At 43.4% G+C, this 16,470-nt stretch overlaps 4 protein-coding genes across 4 annotated transcripts; 2 read left to right on the top strand and 2 right to left on the bottom strand.

The window, feature by feature from the left end:
• Positions 1 to 388: 388 nt before the first annotated feature.
• On the bottom strand, positions 389 to 3,633 carry IL334_004090 (uncharacterized protein; the record flags this gene model as incomplete). Its single annotated transcript, XM_062935813.1, has 10 exons — positions 389 to 908; positions 962 to 1,200; positions 1,280 to 1,575; positions 1,661 to 1,810; positions 1,889 to 2,264; positions 2,346 to 2,490; positions 2,558 to 2,680; positions 2,739 to 2,921; positions 2,987 to 3,285; positions 3,409 to 3,633. The coding sequence occupies 10 exons, from the start codon at positions 3,631 to 3,633 to the stop codon at positions 389 to 391; spliced, it is 2,556 nt and encodes an 851-aa protein (XP_062791864.1).
• A 362-nt stretch (positions 3,634 to 3,995) lies between these two features.
• Positions 3,996 to 5,073, top strand: IL334_004089 (uncharacterized protein; the record flags this gene model as incomplete). Its single annotated transcript, XM_062935812.1, has 4 exons — positions 3,996 to 4,067; positions 4,152 to 4,213; positions 4,345 to 4,528; positions 4,636 to 5,073. 4 exons carry the CDS (start codon positions 3,996 to 3,998, stop codon positions 5,071 to 5,073), a joined length of 756 nt encoding a protein of 251 aa, XP_062791863.1.
• A 408-nt stretch (positions 5,074 to 5,481) lies between these two features.
• On the bottom strand, positions 5,482 to 8,848 carry IL334_004088 (trehalose-phosphatase; the record flags this gene model as incomplete). The annotated part of the gene is made up of 8 exons (XM_062935811.1): positions 5,482 to 5,760; positions 5,823 to 5,944; positions 6,009 to 6,153; positions 6,212 to 6,502; positions 6,563 to 7,022; positions 7,078 to 7,570; positions 7,622 to 8,101; positions 8,158 to 8,848. The coding sequence occupies 8 exons, from the start codon at positions 8,846 to 8,848 to the stop codon at positions 5,482 to 5,484; spliced, it is 2,961 nt and encodes a 986-aa protein (XP_062791862.1).
• Positions 8,849 to 10,453: 1,605 nt separating this feature from the next.
• Positions 10,454 to 16,361, top strand: IL334_004087 (uncharacterized protein; the record flags this gene model as incomplete). Its single annotated transcript, XM_062935810.1, has 11 exons — positions 10,454 to 10,956; positions 11,342 to 11,857; positions 12,011 to 12,367; positions 12,432 to 12,504; positions 12,560 to 14,064; positions 14,121 to 14,322; positions 14,371 to 14,493; positions 14,549 to 14,881; positions 15,209 to 15,922; positions 16,018 to 16,222; positions 16,273 to 16,361. 11 exons carry the CDS (start codon positions 10,454 to 10,456, stop codon positions 16,359 to 16,361), a joined length of 4,620 nt encoding a protein of 1,539 aa, XP_062791861.1.
• Positions 16,362 to 16,470: the final 109 nt, after the last annotated feature.

Genomic DNA, 16,470 nt, shown 5'->3' with positions numbered 1-16,470 from the left:
GAAGAGGTATCCCCGGTATATCGATATATTATTCTCGTGTAGGAGATACCGAGCGCTTCTTGGTGCCAGATATACTGCGAGATAAGTAATCCATGGGTCTTGCAAGCTGGTAGTCCGAGATGTGCTAATAACGTTCAAAGACAGTAAAGAGCTGACATACTTGAGAAGTACAGAGATGATGAACATTATCCCGGTTATTCGATTTTATCGAGTGAAGTGGAAAAGTGGAGGTTTCTGATGATAACTACGAGGAGTTCTTGGCAGGTGAAACATATCTTTTTGTCATCGCGATGTATATGCATATAACAGCGTGGATGCAGTATAATCATCAAGGACTATAGAAAAAGGAACCCGATCCTACTGATTCTGCCAAAAGGATGCATCGGAATTACCTCCAGCATTCCACTCTTCTCCTTAGGACAGCTTGTAATTCCTCTTTACTCAAATTCACATTCAACCTCTCACAGAAACTTGTGAAACCAGAATCACCTCCCCATGCACTTGCCATAGCTTGAGAGAAAGTGATATCTTTACCATCTCCAGTTCCTGAGGGTAAAGCTAATATATTCGAAATATCTTCTAATTTCTTCCAAGGGAAATCGACTGCGATCAGTGTATCCAGATTGCTGAACGATGAGAGAATTGAGAATGAGATTTCTTTCCATTCTCTCACTTCTGATTTTAAGTCGAGCCCACCATGTTCGGTGAATTTTGACCATCCTGCATAAACTCCTCTTTGGAGTATATGATTCGATAGATGATCAACTACCTTTCGGTATATCCTGGAGATTACTATTGGAGGTAGAGTATCGGATATAGTGGTCAGGTGAGAGGTATAAGTGGTCAATGCTGCTACAAGATACGATGATGCTTCGGTGGTTTCGGTCGATGGCGGTCGGTCCCATTTTCTATGCGGAATGAGTTAGCTCATCTCATTCCTAGCGATGAAATAGCAGCTCACCTTGTCAAATGATGTTTTAGGTCCGTTTCCGTCTCGACTGTTATTAACCGTACAATCATATCTTCAGCTCTTGATGCAAGAGTATCATATCGATCAATTAGAACGTCGAAGATGGATACCGAAGGGTCGGGTTTAGTTGATGATATTGATCTGATCAAAGGTGGAAGGAGAGGATCGTAAGCGTATTTGAATTTGAGTGTTTGAGATGATGCTAAATCAGAAGTCATTTCGACGAAAAACTGTTATACCTCACATCAGTTGATTTTCGGAACACATAGCAGTAGGAAATGAAGAAGTTTCTTTAAAGTAAAAACATACCAAATCATCCCCCCATTTTCTCATTCCTTCTTCTACCCATTTACCAGATAACCAAGCTTTGATCAACCTTTCTAAACCGTTTTTACCCGAAGTCAATTTCGCTTGATCTATATGAACCCCACTTCGAGTATTACCCGCCAATGCACCAGGCACATGTCGGACAAATGCCGATGAAAGAGTCTCGAACGCATCGAGAGAACCCGATATACGAGTCTGGTAAGCTTGAAGTATAGGAAGTTGGATTGATAGCAGGAAAGGTAATTTATATGTCAAATCGGGTAAAGGTATATAACGGTCTGTACGTATGATCACCAGATGGATAGAATGGAAGAATGTAAGTAAGGGAGTCTTACACCTTGATGACATACTCAGAAAACACACCTGTAATTTGTTCAATTAAAGCTTTCACTTGTCTCGCACTGGTGGTAGGTTTCAATCCGCCTGATTGCTCTTCTTCACCTTCAGGAAGTTCATCACTTATGATCCAAGCGTCAGGTGATGATATTATATCATTTAGTTGATTGTCCGCGACTGACAAGAACAAGATTAGCAAGTATTTTTCCTTCGATGACAACCGACATTGTGTAGAAGACCGTCTTGTACACGTACATTTCTTTTCACCTTGTAACCACTTTTGAAGCCAATCACCTTCTCTTAGAATGACACCGCTAAGACCTTCCCATTGTGGACATTCTCTATCTTCGTATATTGATGTGGAATCAAGTTCGAATCCACCTTCGTTGACAGCTTCATCGAATATAACAGTTTGATATATCGTATGTGCCAACAAAGCAGGATGATCAATCAAATGTGGTATCCTGGATTTCAATAAAGAAAGTAAGACGGGTATCAATAACAAAGTGAATTCTGATCTAATATCAATATTTTCATATCCTGATTTTGATGTTAAAGGTTGAATATAACTTGACAGGAAATTTTGATGCTCATATATTTGATCGAGAATATTAGCGAAAGCCCATTCTGGCTATATAGATTGGAGAAACTATTTAGTTTTCTACTTTCGACCTTGACCGGTATCAGTGATACTGGATGTGGATGAGCTCACTTTGTCAACTCGATTTGTACCTTTTTTCCCTTGGAAATGATATTTGAATCTCAATTCTATAGGATGTATCATAGCTTGTATTGGATATAATCCTTTTCCAGTAGACCAATGGCTTGGTCTTTCATCTCCATGTAGATCCTCTCCCCTGATTGAATGTATCGAATTTAGCTTTTGAACGTCCAAATTCGGTTACAATCAGATAACCAGCTTACTCTGCTTGGAGATACAGTAGGTCTTGATATGACCTTTCAAAGTCCCTTCTAGCTTCGACGGGGATAGTCTCATATGTGACTTTTTTGGGCCATCCAAGGGGTTCACAAGCTTTGAGCAAGTTTCTGCAATCCCAAATCAGCGTACATTCTTTACTCAGATTGATTTCATCGCATGACGTACTCTGACATAAGATCTTTTAATCCTTTCCACGTTGTTTCCTTGATCTCTTTCGCCGTGTTCACCAATGCCATCTCTGGAGGCAAGGTAGTTGATAATCTCAAGACGAAATCATTGAGCTGTCTGTAATGTGGTAGAGCAGCTAGAGGCGATGGTTTATGTGAAGAAGGGTTCAGGGTCGTCTCACTGTATCAGAAATCAGCTCGTCTTCCTGCGTCTATTCATCTAGAAGGCTGTGGTGATGAGCTGACCTTAAAGTGATCACCTGTTCCAAAACTCTTGTCCATGATAATCCAGCTTCCAGTCTATTTAATTCACTTTGAAGTGATTCAAGTTGATCAAGTATCGTAACTCCTTCTCCTTTTATAGATTTATCGATATCAACTCCACCTCGTTGGGAAGTCTGGGAGATGTCAGAGACTAGATTAGACAATTTATCCGCTATTGAATATCTATTCAAAGACAATTCTTGTGCTGAATTCAATAAGACTTGAAGACGTGATTGTGTTTGTTCAATTTGATCAGGAAGTAATTTACTAGTTTCTTCGAACTGTAAATAGTCATCGTCAGTATGACCCTCTATAACTGTACTTCTGACCCATTCACTGTGATTCATGATAGGCATTGAAAGAACCCAGGGAATCCAGGGGGGATAAAAGAAGGGCATACTCACTTCAGATGTATATCTCTTCTCCCTTTCTTCCCAATATTGAATCTCTTCATCCAAATTCCTTTTCCTACGCTTACTAGGTCCAGGTCCCGGTCCCGAAGATGGATAAAGTAAATGATCAAGATCGGTAAATTGATTATCGATATTTGAACGTACTTGATCCAATTGAATGTTGGTTGAAGGTGATTCTGATATTGTACGTATCTGCTGAATTAGTTGTGTCGCCATCTCGCAACACATATATCTCCTCTGTCTTCTTGAGATTCAGTGACGAATTTCGTTTACCTTGATCTGTTCATGTATCGTATACATCATTTCTTCGTCGTTGTCACCAAACAGCTTGATACCAGCTCATCATGTTCGCTGTTATTCAAGCCAAAGCCAAAATTATCATGTCGTCATCATTTTATGAACTCAAATCTTAAATTCTTAAGTTAAATTCACTCCCTTCGTTGATTTTTGCCACCAAGTAAAATCTATACTCATCATGCATTGATCTTACAATATATATCCATCTTGCGTTTTATAAACTTAAATTCAAGCATAACTACGTTACAAATAATCAGTTAGAAAACGCCTAGCTGATCAAAATGGTACAAGCTTCATCGTCAAATAAGAACTTATGGGTAGCAGCCAGTGATGGTGATTATGAGCGAGTCCAAGTGAGTCAAATAGACAACGAGTCATATATGTCGCGGTTATCCAGTTGAGATCATTAGCTAATCATGACTTTCATCTTGTCTTAGTATCTCATTGAGAGTGAGGGCATGTCACCTAATGATAAAGACTCGAATTCATATACTCCGATGTGAGTGAGACCTTACCATAGGACATCAAATTTCCGACTTGTTTTTCGCTCACTATCTCTCACTCGTTGATACACCTCTTCACTCACCTTTTCCTCATCTGAATGGTACAAGCTGACTTCTTGTTCCTTAGGCACGCAGCTTCTTCATACGCTCATTTAGACCTTCTTTCATACTTGTTATCTAAAGGCGGTGATATAAACATAACAGATGATGATGGTGAAACACCTTTATTCGTGGTGGAGACTATCGACGCAGCGAGATTTCTGGTTGAACATGGTGTGGATGTAGCTTGGAAGAATGAAGATGGGTTGAATGTGAGTCTTAGGTTCTATCTGGTATGAAATCCTTGACATTTCAACATTGATTCACCAAAATAAAAACGAATTTAATTCTAAGCTAATCTGTTAATTTGGATGCATAGGCAGCCGATCAATTAGAGGAAGATCATCCTGAAATATCCTCATACCTATATTCTTTACTTCCTTCTTCTGAACGACCTCCTTCAGCCGATGGTCAACTACGACTGGGTCAAGGCGAAGGAGACAATCCAATAAACAATAACGAAGGCGAAGGCGAGAACGAGAACGGGACGATGGGAGATTCAGCGATATCACAATTAGCTTTAGAGAACTTCACTTCAACACAATCTGATGCTTTGATGATTGAAGCTCAGAAGATTATGGAACAATGTGCGATTACAGGTGAAGATCCAGATGAAAAATTAAGACAAGTAGTTGAGAAAGCTATTAAAGATGGTCTATCTTTCGCTCAAGCTTCTGGTGCAGGTGGGACTGTTTCCAATGGTCAAGCAGATGGAGTGATAAATGACGAAGGAAATAAAAGAATTAGAGAGGAATAAAACCTCCATTATCATTGGATCGAGGGGGAGGACATTCACTGGATATGTTCGACCAGTATCATGTATTGCCTTAGTTCCTGCACTTTGATATCTGGATAGACCAGATTCCAAGACATTCACTGGGCTGAATCACATCTCAACTTATGTTGTAAAGTGCTCGTATATCTTGACCGAATCCAATTATCCAAATCATGAATACATGCAAAATCTCAAAAGCTATTCAATCAAGTAAATGCCATTCTTTTTCATTTTTGTGCTTTGTACTCTGACCGAAAGAATCTATGAACCCTGACCCGAGACTGTTCTATTTTTATCATTGCGGTAACGCTGTACCGCACTTTTGTCTTTCTCCTTTTCATCATCACTCATGCTTTTTATATTCCTCCTATGACTGTTTTGTGGGGATTTTTAAGCTTGTTTCTCCAATAAGACTTCCAAAGCTTCCACGACTTCTTCAGGACAGGTGACGTGCCATCCTGCTAAAGTCTTCTTAGCTGGTGGTCCAACTGTAGTAGCGAATATTTCATCAGGTCTGATATGTAATTCGACATCTTTCAATTCTGCTACTTCTTCTGGATCCAATGTTGATGTTACGGCCACTGGGGGTTTCATTATTATTGGTTCTGATGAATGTACTCCTCCAGGTGGGAAAACGGTTCTTAATGATCTGAACATATCTTCGTCGGTCTAGGAAAAGCAAAGTATCAGCATATTCTTCTCTATCATAACATCTAGATAGTATCGCTCACCTTGTCGTCACCAGCACAAAAGATCAAATCGGCATCGGGGTTCTCGTACATCAATCTCTTGACGATCTCTCCTTTATTTACTGCGAGAGGTCTAACTTCGAGGTTCTTCTTTCCGACGAGGACTGCAATTAGAAACCGCGGTTAGCGTGAAAGCGCTCGCCTGATTTGAGTATACAGTTCTCTCACCCTCAATGGGTCGCCTAGGAGCTAATGAACTTTCGAGCAAGTCTAAACATTGTTTACATTGGAACTCTCCGAAGTCAGGATCAGAGTTTCTGTAGTGCCATGTAATAGATGCTTTCTTTACTTCAATTGTGGATCCAGTTGTTCTCTGAATTGGTCAAAGCACTATATGAGCAAGCTTTCCTCGGTGATTAAGCATTACTTACCTCGGTGTAGTACTTGAAGATTTCTTCAACTTCGCTCATCCAACTCATATCCAAAGCTTCAGTCATATTTGTGAAGTCTTCATCTCCAGGTTGTTTAACGAAACTTCCATGTTCAGCTGACATTCCTAAATTCTCAACGTGACCCCAATGTTCCTCAAGGAAATCACCGTCTCGACCAGAGATCAAGTAAACTACATTCTTGGGATCTTGGGCGAGTGTGGTGATTGCGGCAAGCGTTCGTTCGGTAGGAACGGCATGCGATGGTACTTTGACAATCGGTGTCAACGTTCCCTAGTTGTTTATTGTCAGTTACTTCTTTCACCGACGACCATGATGGGGATGATAACTCACATCGTAATCGAATAACAATAATCTCTTCTTTGAGTTCTTGTAAGCTTGGCTGAATTTACCAACGTCCAAAGCTGGAGTTTGATGAGCGGTATGTTCACCACCGACGTTCTCTAATAATTGTTTGAGGATAGTAGCAGCCCATGTGTAAGATGTGTGTCCCACTACACTGGTGAGGAGAGATTGATGTCTTTCCTCTTTCTCGGCTTCGGGCATGGTCAATCCTTTGTTGATGGCATGAGCCACACCGAGTAAATCGTGAGGATTGATTTGAAGCGCAGATTGGAATGAAGCTACTGTTCCCATGAATTCTGAGAGGACCAATGGAGATTTGTTTGTTTTGTCTTGACATAAGATAAACTCCATTGAAGTGGTGTTCATTCCATCTCTTAAGGAAGTGATCAGAGCGAGATCAGCTACTGAAAGTAAACCAAAGTATTCATCTTTCTCGAGAGCTTGGTGGCTATGAGCAAGATTCAAGTCAGCTTCATATCGGTCGGAGAGAGTGGACGACTCACTAATGGTGGACAGGAGTGAAGTCCAAACTTCCATAGGTACCATTGATATGACTGACTAGTTCTGCTGTCATTCTTTCAAGTTTAGGTGATTCTGAAAGAGCAGGAGTTGTGACTTGGATGAGAACAACTTTTCCTCTCCATTCGGGATAAACTTGCAAGAACTTCTCGAAAGCTTGAAGTTTGTTGTATACACCTTTGGCAACATCTAATTTCTCCCTTCCAACGATGATCTTCTTATCCTTGTATAACTGTCTCAACGCTTCCATTTTGGGGATGACTCCAGGCAATTCTCTGTCGTGAACCACTCGTTTGACATCAAGACCTATAGGACAGTAACCAACAGCGGTGACTTGACCGTTGGCATCTACACCGCCGGCGGTTGATTCGTAACCACAAACTCGGATACATGTAGAGACGAAATGTCGAGAGTAGGAGTATGTTTGGAAAGAAACGAGGTTGGCACCGAGCATGCCGTCGAGAATTTCACGTCGAGCTGTAGGTCACGTCAGTTGTATCTCAGGCAATAATTGAGTGGATAACTTACTTGGAAGGCATCTAAAGATTTCGGAACTTGGCCAAGGAGTGTGCATGAACATTCCAATCATGACTTCCACAGGAGTGCCATGTTCTCCTCCTACGTTGAGATGCTGACCAAGAGCTGAACCGACGTTGGAAAGGAAACCTCCAAGCTTTTCGGTCTTTGACTTGTCATTAGTGGGTGTAGCTTGTTGACTTTGTTCCCAGTCAAATTTCCTGTTGGCATGTTGAGGAGCGGGTGAAGGGTGAGCAGATCCCCATCCGGCATTAGGGTGGAAGACTTGGCCGAGAGCTTCTCGAATCATCTTTGGAGCCAAGAGGAGATGGTAGTCGTGACAAATGATCAAATCACCGGGTTGGTATACCTCAGCGACTCGTTGAGCGAACATTTGGTTGGTTTTGTGGTACGCAAGCCATGAAGGGTCGGGTGAAGGGACGGTAGCGGTAGAGTCGAGCCAAAGAAGATAGTGGAATAATGGCCAAAGGGCTAAATAATACGATTAGCGAGCATGTCAATGTTTGAATACATTGTGATCAACTCACTTTTCTTACAGAAACCCTCGTAGTGGCTTTTACTGACATCTGGAGGAAGGAATACGGGTAAGTATTTCAACCTGCCACCGACTTCGATATCCTGTTCTACTTCGGTAAATCTTGCAAGTTCCTTCTCTACTTCAGCTTTCTCTTGATCGTTGAATTCACCACCAAATACCATAAGAGGAGCTTCGTTTCCTGGGGCAGCTGCTGTTGGAGGAGGGGTATCATTTTGGTTCGTGAAAGGAGCTAAAAGATTTTGAGCGATAGAAGGGAAAGTAGCTTGTGATTGAGTTTGAGGAGAAACGTTTGTATCAGGTTGTAACAGAACTTCACCTGTCCAAGCTACTAAGATTTGATCATGTGTATCAGATAAACTTTTTATACCTGAAACCAAAGCTGGGTGAGCTGTTCTAGAGTGGATTCTCCATTTGGCATCTGCTGATTCAACAGTAGCTTCGACATCTTCAGGTTTAAATTCAGGTGTCATTGGTGGGGAAAGCATACCGCCTGATTCCAAGGATTCTGCAGGTACGATTCGGACGATCTCGACTGGGAGATGATGCATAACATGGATGATTCGACCAGATAAGGGAGTTCCTTTTGCTTTGTGAGCAGCTTCAAGTCGGTCTACTTGAGCTTTGATGTCGGCTAAAGAAGGAGGAGGGGCAGGTGCAGGGTCGGGATGCATGGAATCCATCTTGGGCAAATGTATCGTTGGATGTAAAGAGATGCGAAGGGAGATTGGGTTTTCGAGAGATGTGGATAATGTGATATGAGCTGTGTTATTGCACGTTCCTACTGGAAGAAATTTAAGGGGAAAATGGCTAGGTTAAGCTATGGGGTCGGTGAATGAGTTAGCTTCTCCTCGACAGGCTGAAGCTAGAGTGTACACAAGAGAAACAAGAGATCAACAGCATGAGGCAAAGATACGTTGACGACAATGCGGGCGAATCAATGACAATGGAGAGTGTAACAATGAAAGGGGTCTTAGTTGGTTGTACTTTTTCCGTCTAGTTGAGCAGGAGATTGGGGAGGTGGGAAAAGGCGGTGAATGCGGGAATGTGTACTCACCGGAGGATCCCAGGACTATATCTCGCAGAGTTGGATGGACGAGCAGCTAGATGTTATAGGGGTAGCTGATGGTTGATGGGATTGAAGCTACACAAAGAGAAAGGGAGAAAAAAGAGAAAGGTAATCTTGTTAGGGAGGTCCGAATGAATTCTCGAATCTATCTACTACTGACTTGCTACTAGATAGATAACTTTTTACCCTGTACTCGTAAACATTTACTCTATGTGTATAATAAATTATTATTATATTTCCCAGTGGAAATCCGCCACAACGTCATTATAGAATTCACCTTATTTATGTGGGTTAGGAAAAATTCACATAACCCCCATAAACCAGGCACGTACAGTGAAAAAGAGAGTGAAATAATCCCAATGACGTAATTTTTGAGGGGGAGGTAGGGGTGGACACACCCGTGGGAAAGACGCGTGAGGGGGACCATTCGCATTTAGTTAGATTTACAACATCGTTATAATTGAAGCGATTTATCAACGTTTGTGTTTTTGAGAAAGAAGCAAATACCCGTGACTAGACACCACTCAGCTCTATCAACAATGCTCCATCCAGAACATTACCACGAGAATGTCTGAGAGATCAAGTGCACTGACATCTGGACCGAGCCTGATCGATGTGTTGCAGTGTCATGTTGACCGAAGACCGGAAACACTTTACACAGTCACTAATCGAAGACCACAATATCATATGTAATCAAAGCATCAAGCGATATGAGAGCTGATACGATGGACATATGTTTTACTTCCACTTCCGGCTTCTTGCTATATGCTATGGGGATGAAAGGATGGTATCTGTGTGTTTTACTGTACTGATACCCTGAATTCACCATGAAACAACCAAGAAAATGAAGAAAAAAGCACAGACCACCGTGTACATTGAATCTCTCCTGGGAGATTCATCTGCTATCATTGATGACTAGAATTCGAATCATACACCAAGATACAGGTGTAGGACTGACTGATACGAATCCATGGATACATCTTCTGCAGTCGTATTGCTTGTTCTCTGTACTTCGTTGTCAGCTATCGCTTTTGTCCATTCAAACCGCTTACAAAGGTATCTTCGCTGCTGACAACTCCAAAGCCAGTCTCCTGCTTTCGGACTTCCTTCAGTTGACAAACAAACAACGGCACTCCTTTATATTACCATTGTTCTTCACCAATAAACTGCTGATTCCTTTGTTCTTCGTTTTCCTTGTTCTTGTAAGGAAAAAACAACAATGACAACACCCCAACGACCTGAAACGGGATTGGATATTCCACATCAATCAGAACAACACCAATATACTCATGACGATATCGTAGACTTCTTCTTCAACAACAGTCACAATAATCATCGACGACATTTATATCCTAATCCACCATCAAACAATAAACCATTATCGGAACAAGGAGAATTAGAAGAAGAAGAAGAAGAATCACATGAGGAATTTTCACCTCAAACACATCCATTCGCAAGGACAAAAACAACAAGAATCCATAAGACAACAATGAGAATGAATAATACAGATCCCACAAATGAGTTCATGTATCAAATACCAGACCCAAACCCAAACCCAAATCCAAATCCAAATTGGTACGATAACGCAGATGCAGGATGGAATTTAACTCATATGCAGATGCAAATGCCATTGCACGGTTTCGGTAAATCATTGTCTGAAGGTGGATTAGGATTAGGATTAGGATTGAGTACAGCCGATGAGAGAGGCAGTAAACCTTTAGAGTGAGTCCCAAACAATCTGAATCTCACTTTTGATCTCTTTTGTGTAGGGTGGGGTGGCGGTAAAAGGGTAATTTCAACAAAAAGAAGAACATTAAGAAGGTCATGTCATGTTCGTTATTCCAGGTTCCCAGGGGGATTGATGATGCACGGATACTCCACGCGTGATGATACACAAAAGAAAGAAGCATGCTGTAAAACATCAGTCAATTCAACTTTATTGTTTGCCTCTTTTTGTTCATTCTGTTCATTGTATTCTCGTCAAGAACCTTTTCTGCTCACATCTGTTCTCTTTTCGTAATTCTATGGCTTTCCCCCATCTTTCATAAACAAATTTACAAATTTCTCGCTCTCATTACACTCTTACTAACAAGTATTCTTTAAACAGCTTGAAAGCACTCAACGAACGATTGCACATCCTTGGACTCGGTGGCCCATCAAAATCGAATGAACATATTGAGGCTACATCATCCCAACATCATCGACCACTCTACAACAGTCAGAACCCAACAGCTCTTTCTCCCAATAATCCATCTCAACTAGCATCGGGATTCAGATCTCAAGAGACCTTATCACCAGATTCACAACACCACCGAAGATCTCGAGGTTATCCGTCAATCACTGAACTAGCACCGGGGGATTCAATCAGTATGTATCGTGCGGTAAGAGCACCTTCGACAACAGTGAAGAGTCACAGAAGGGGTGGAACGAATGTCGATCCAGGTGAAGCAGGTGATAGTCCGTTCACTCCAGAAGATGAAGCTGCGTACGATAATGCTCCAGGTGATGGAGCAAGTTATTGGTCTCAAGAAGATGTTACTCACAGAACGCTAAATACAGGTGCAGGTGAATTAGAGGATGAAATGACCGCTGGTCCGACAAGCGTCTGGACAAGAGGCGATATGTAAGTGCATTCTAAATTTGATGCTCCAAACTTCCCTTGTTCTTTAGACCCTGCATATATGATATCATCTTTGTCTACCAAATCATAACGTCCTTTGCCCTTCCTTTCGGAATCCCATGATAAGGCTTTGCTGACTTCACTCGCCGTTGATAGGGGAAGAGACATGTATGGCCATCGTGATCGATTGCTTCGACAAGAATCCACTAGGAACCAAGAACACATGATTGAGCTTCAACGTCAAATCCGCGAAGCCCAGAGTCTAGCTACCACAGCAACCAAGCTGGAAGTTGCTGAAAAGCAATTACGGGAACTTCAAGCTAGATTGATCGCAGAACAAGTTGCTCGAACTCAGATCGAACAAGAAGCAGGAATGAAAGAGGAAGAAATGAAGAATTATCAAAACGAATGGGCAAGCGCTGTGAGAGCCTTGAGAAGAGCCAGAGACGAGGGGAAGAAAAGCGACGAAGAGAAAAGGAGAATCCAAAGGTGTTTCGAAGAAGCTAGAGATAAGTATGTTGTCGCTATCTCTTCGGTTTCCCAGCTGAGAGTGATACAGCTGACACTCGCCCGATAGATTATGGAAATATCACGAGGCTTTGAGAGTACGTGAGGCAAGAGCTCAAGGCAAAGAAGAAGGAAGGGCAGAGGTAAGTCTAGCTACTTATGTCCTCAGATTTACGGTATAGCTGACACCATCTACAGGCATGGCAGGAAGCTGAACGATGGATGGGGTCTTCACCACCTATTCCAGGTGTCGAACCCGTTCAAGCTGTACCTGGAGCTGTGTTGCACCAAACGCCCATGATGCAAACTCAAACCCCTCAATTCCTGCAATCTCCTACTGATCAGTATTTCCAGCAACAAGCTCAACCACCTCTTCAACAAAACCAGTCTTCCCCTCCTGTTCCACAACAGCAGCAGCAATCTCCACAGCAGCAAGCGCAACATCAATACCAACAACAACAGCCACAACAGTCTCAACAACCTCAACATTACCATCCACAACAAGGGCAACAACCACAAACGAATGCATCAGACCCCAATGTACCTATGCAGAGTATCGCACAGCTTATGGAGTACTTTGCTCAAAATCCGGGTGCTTTCCCTCAATTTCAACATGGTCGACCACAGATTTCACCTCCTCAACACGCGCCTTTTTCACAAGGGCAGCAATCCAATACTCAGCCTCCCGTTATGCCTGGCCAGCACAACTCTTTGAGAGCACAGCAAATGCCGGGAAGTCAGACTCCTGGTCAATATATGGCTCAGATGTCTCAGCAAACTCCAGGTCATCCTCCCCATCTACCCATGCTACCACAAAGTGCTGCACTATCTCATCATGACGGAGAAGCTGATCAACACATGCAACCCCAACCCACCGGCGGACGATCAACGGCTGGCATAATGCCTCAGCATACCGGACAGCCAATGACGGTTCCGGTCATAGTACCAGTCGCCCAGCCGGCTCCAGTGGCTGTTCCTCTGACTGATCCTGTCAGCATGGGTCAGCTTCCACCAAACCCTCCACCGCAGAGTCAGCCCACCATGCAGATTTTTACTCAACCGACTATCCCGCAAAGGACTCCTAGAGCTCCAAACGCTGCTATGCATACTACTCCCGGAAAGAATCAAGCTCGCACTCCTACTCGGACTCAAGCAGCTGGAATACCATCTACTGGTCGAACAGGTATATCAACAGTACCTAATGTTCTTCAACCAAAACCCGTCATTCATCCTCAAGCTGCCGAAAGCTATCTCGAGAAAGTAGATCATGATCCCTCTTTGAAGAGAATGATGGGAGGAGCAAGATCGAAGACGATACATTCTTCGGCTGTTCCGCCTTCAGCGACTGAACATTCACGCGCTCCTACAAAACCTCATACAGCAGCCAAATCTACCTTTGATGATGGAGCTTCAAACATTGATAAACCGCTTCCAGAGCCTTTCCCACCGAGTCGAGTACTAGGTCGAAGTCAGACTCACCGAACTCCTTCCACCGAAAGGCATAACTTGCCTAACAGCCACAAAGCCTCTGGTGGACTAAGTTTATCCGAGGGTTTACACAATTCTCATGCCCATAGGCAAAGTCAAATTCCTGATGGAGATCGATATCCTGCGTTTCCTCTCGTCGGAAATCACGAAGTTAGAACTCATTCAAGGAACACAAGCTTTAACTCTGTGGATCCAGCTGGTATTGGACTCCCGCTGTAAGTGATGCTTGTCCCGCTTAAAGTAAGATAACTGACGGTATAACCAGCTCAAGAGACGTTTCTAACGTGCAGTCGCCAAACTCGGATTACCGTGCAACTCGCCCCTCGACTAGACAGACACCCATCAGAAGTGGAAGAACCAGCGCTAGGAGTCGAGTCGCCGGTGCGTTGAGGAACGATATGGAGCTGGAAGGTGAATTACCTGGAATCGAAGAAGCAGATGAAGAGGATATGCAACGGCATCCTCAAGGGCAGGTGAGTAATCAGGCCGACTCATGAATGACTGAGCTAAGATTTGCCTAGGCCCCACAACCAATGTCTCATGGTCCGCCACCACCTCACATGATGCGACAGATGCAATCGCAAAACGGTCGAGGTCCACCGCGTCCTCCTCCAAGTATGCCTAATATGAGGTATCAAATAAGAGTGAGCGACTCCCCTTCTATTCATATGTTGTTGGTACGCTGATTCAAGACTTTAGCCTGTAATGCCTCAACCACTCGGCGGTGGTCCACCTGAAATGATGGGGGGACCCAATAAGACGTTTTCTGAACCTCACGTTCAAGGACATAAGTCGCGACATTCTCTGTCAGCTTTGTTCCACCATCGCGACGCAACAGGCATGAGATCTGAACACTTACCTGAACCTGACTCGGCTTATCATCCTCCTAAAACCCACGATTTATACGTCCCTCCCGGACTTGCGCCTCGAGCTGTAAGCGGCGGAATTGAAGATGTTCAAGGACCAAGAACATCGGCTTTGGGTTTGAGCGGTGTTGGAGGAAGTGAAGAAGGGAAAATGAGAGCTCCTACCGTACGTAATTATCAAAAACGTTCAAGCTGGTACGCATAATCGAAACATAAGAAAATGTCAAGCTCACGAGGAAGCTTGTCACGCTACGATTTCTCGTTCCTTCCTGCGCCAAACAATTCTCAACCTCGTATAATTTGCTCATCCATGCAAATCGCCATTGGCCCCATGCTCCCATTTCCTCAACACTGCTGCCGGAAGAGATAGATAACTATCCAACCTCCTGTACGTTCATGTAACACATGATTTGTTGAAAAGATAGCTTATATGTCAACGTGAATTGACTCCACAAATATACGGATCTCATCACCTTCTTTCTCCACAAAATAGTCCTCCCGATCAAGGTCCAATCAACCCCCTTCGGCTTACTACCCGCCTTCACCAAAGACACCAAAAATCCCTCCGCCACCACCATCACCACCGCGAACCGAGATTACACATAGAGGCGGAAGGCAACCTATAAATCTCGATTCTCCACCTGCGCCGGGCACGACTCGACAGACTGTGATTATCACCGAGCGAACTAATCCTCGTTCCGACTTCGATGTCGAACCACACGAAGTCCCATTACCAGGGACGAAAAGTGGTGCGCGAACCGTATATAGCGCTATGAGCCCTCCTGATTACGCACACCAACCAGACCCAAGAGCGGTTCCTTTACCCCCTACGAAAAGCCGTGCACCTACCATGTACACTGAACATGAAAGGCAAGACGAACAACCACATCAGATTCCGCTACCTGGATCTAGATCAACTGCACCAACAGCATACACCTATGCACCGCGACACCAACATCAACAACACCATCAACCTTTTCAATTCCCATTACCACCTTCTAAAACTACAGCATACACGGTAAATGATAATCAACCTCATCAAGTACCACTTCCTCCTCCAAGAAGTATAGCCCCGACTGCATATACTGCGTCTCCACCGGACGATCTCAAACCTCAAGGAAGACCAGAAGTTGTATCAATCGATTTTGCAAGTGTCCCTTTGCCTAGAGGTGGAGCGACTGTGTATGATATGAGGACACAAGTCACTGTAAGTGAGGAAGTTATGTCGTCTTCGACCTGTAATGGGAGACATAGACAATCGTGTTAGTGGCGATGTGCGCTGACACGTCAATCGTCATTCAGTCTGAACCAGATGTAGATGAGCCTAGAGGACCTTCCCGTTCTCAAACTCATAGATCACCACCTAATAAATTGGTTTCAAAGAAGTCTCATCGAAAACCCGTCCCATCAAATGGCAATGGCAATGGTAACGAACAAGGGAATGCGACGGATCCTAGGATGTATCCTTTACCACCCAGTAAAGCTCCCACCAGGGGTAGAGCGAGCAGTGAGCTTTGATTCTATACATTTTCGGACTTAGCTGATGCATCGAGATAGCTTACGCAACTTCTGTTGCTCCCATCGAAGAGGTTACAGAACCCGAAAGTGGAAGAGAGAACATTAGAAGGCAGTCGAGAGTGTACTAGGTAAATGAAGGGGATGATCTCGATTTACATCTAAAACAATTAGAAGCGGTAATAATCATAAGGGTATGGAGCACGAGAATCTCTTGAATCACGAACAGCGAAAGCTTAA

Source organism: Kwoniella shivajii, chromosome 5 (assembly GCF_035658355.1).
Source record: "Kwoniella shivajii chromosome 5, complete sequence".
Lineage (NCBI taxonomy): Eukaryota > Fungi > Basidiomycota > Tremellomycetes > Tremellales > Cryptococcaceae > Kwoniella > Kwoniella shivajii.
This window is presented reverse-complemented; position numbering and strand designations above follow the sequence as displayed.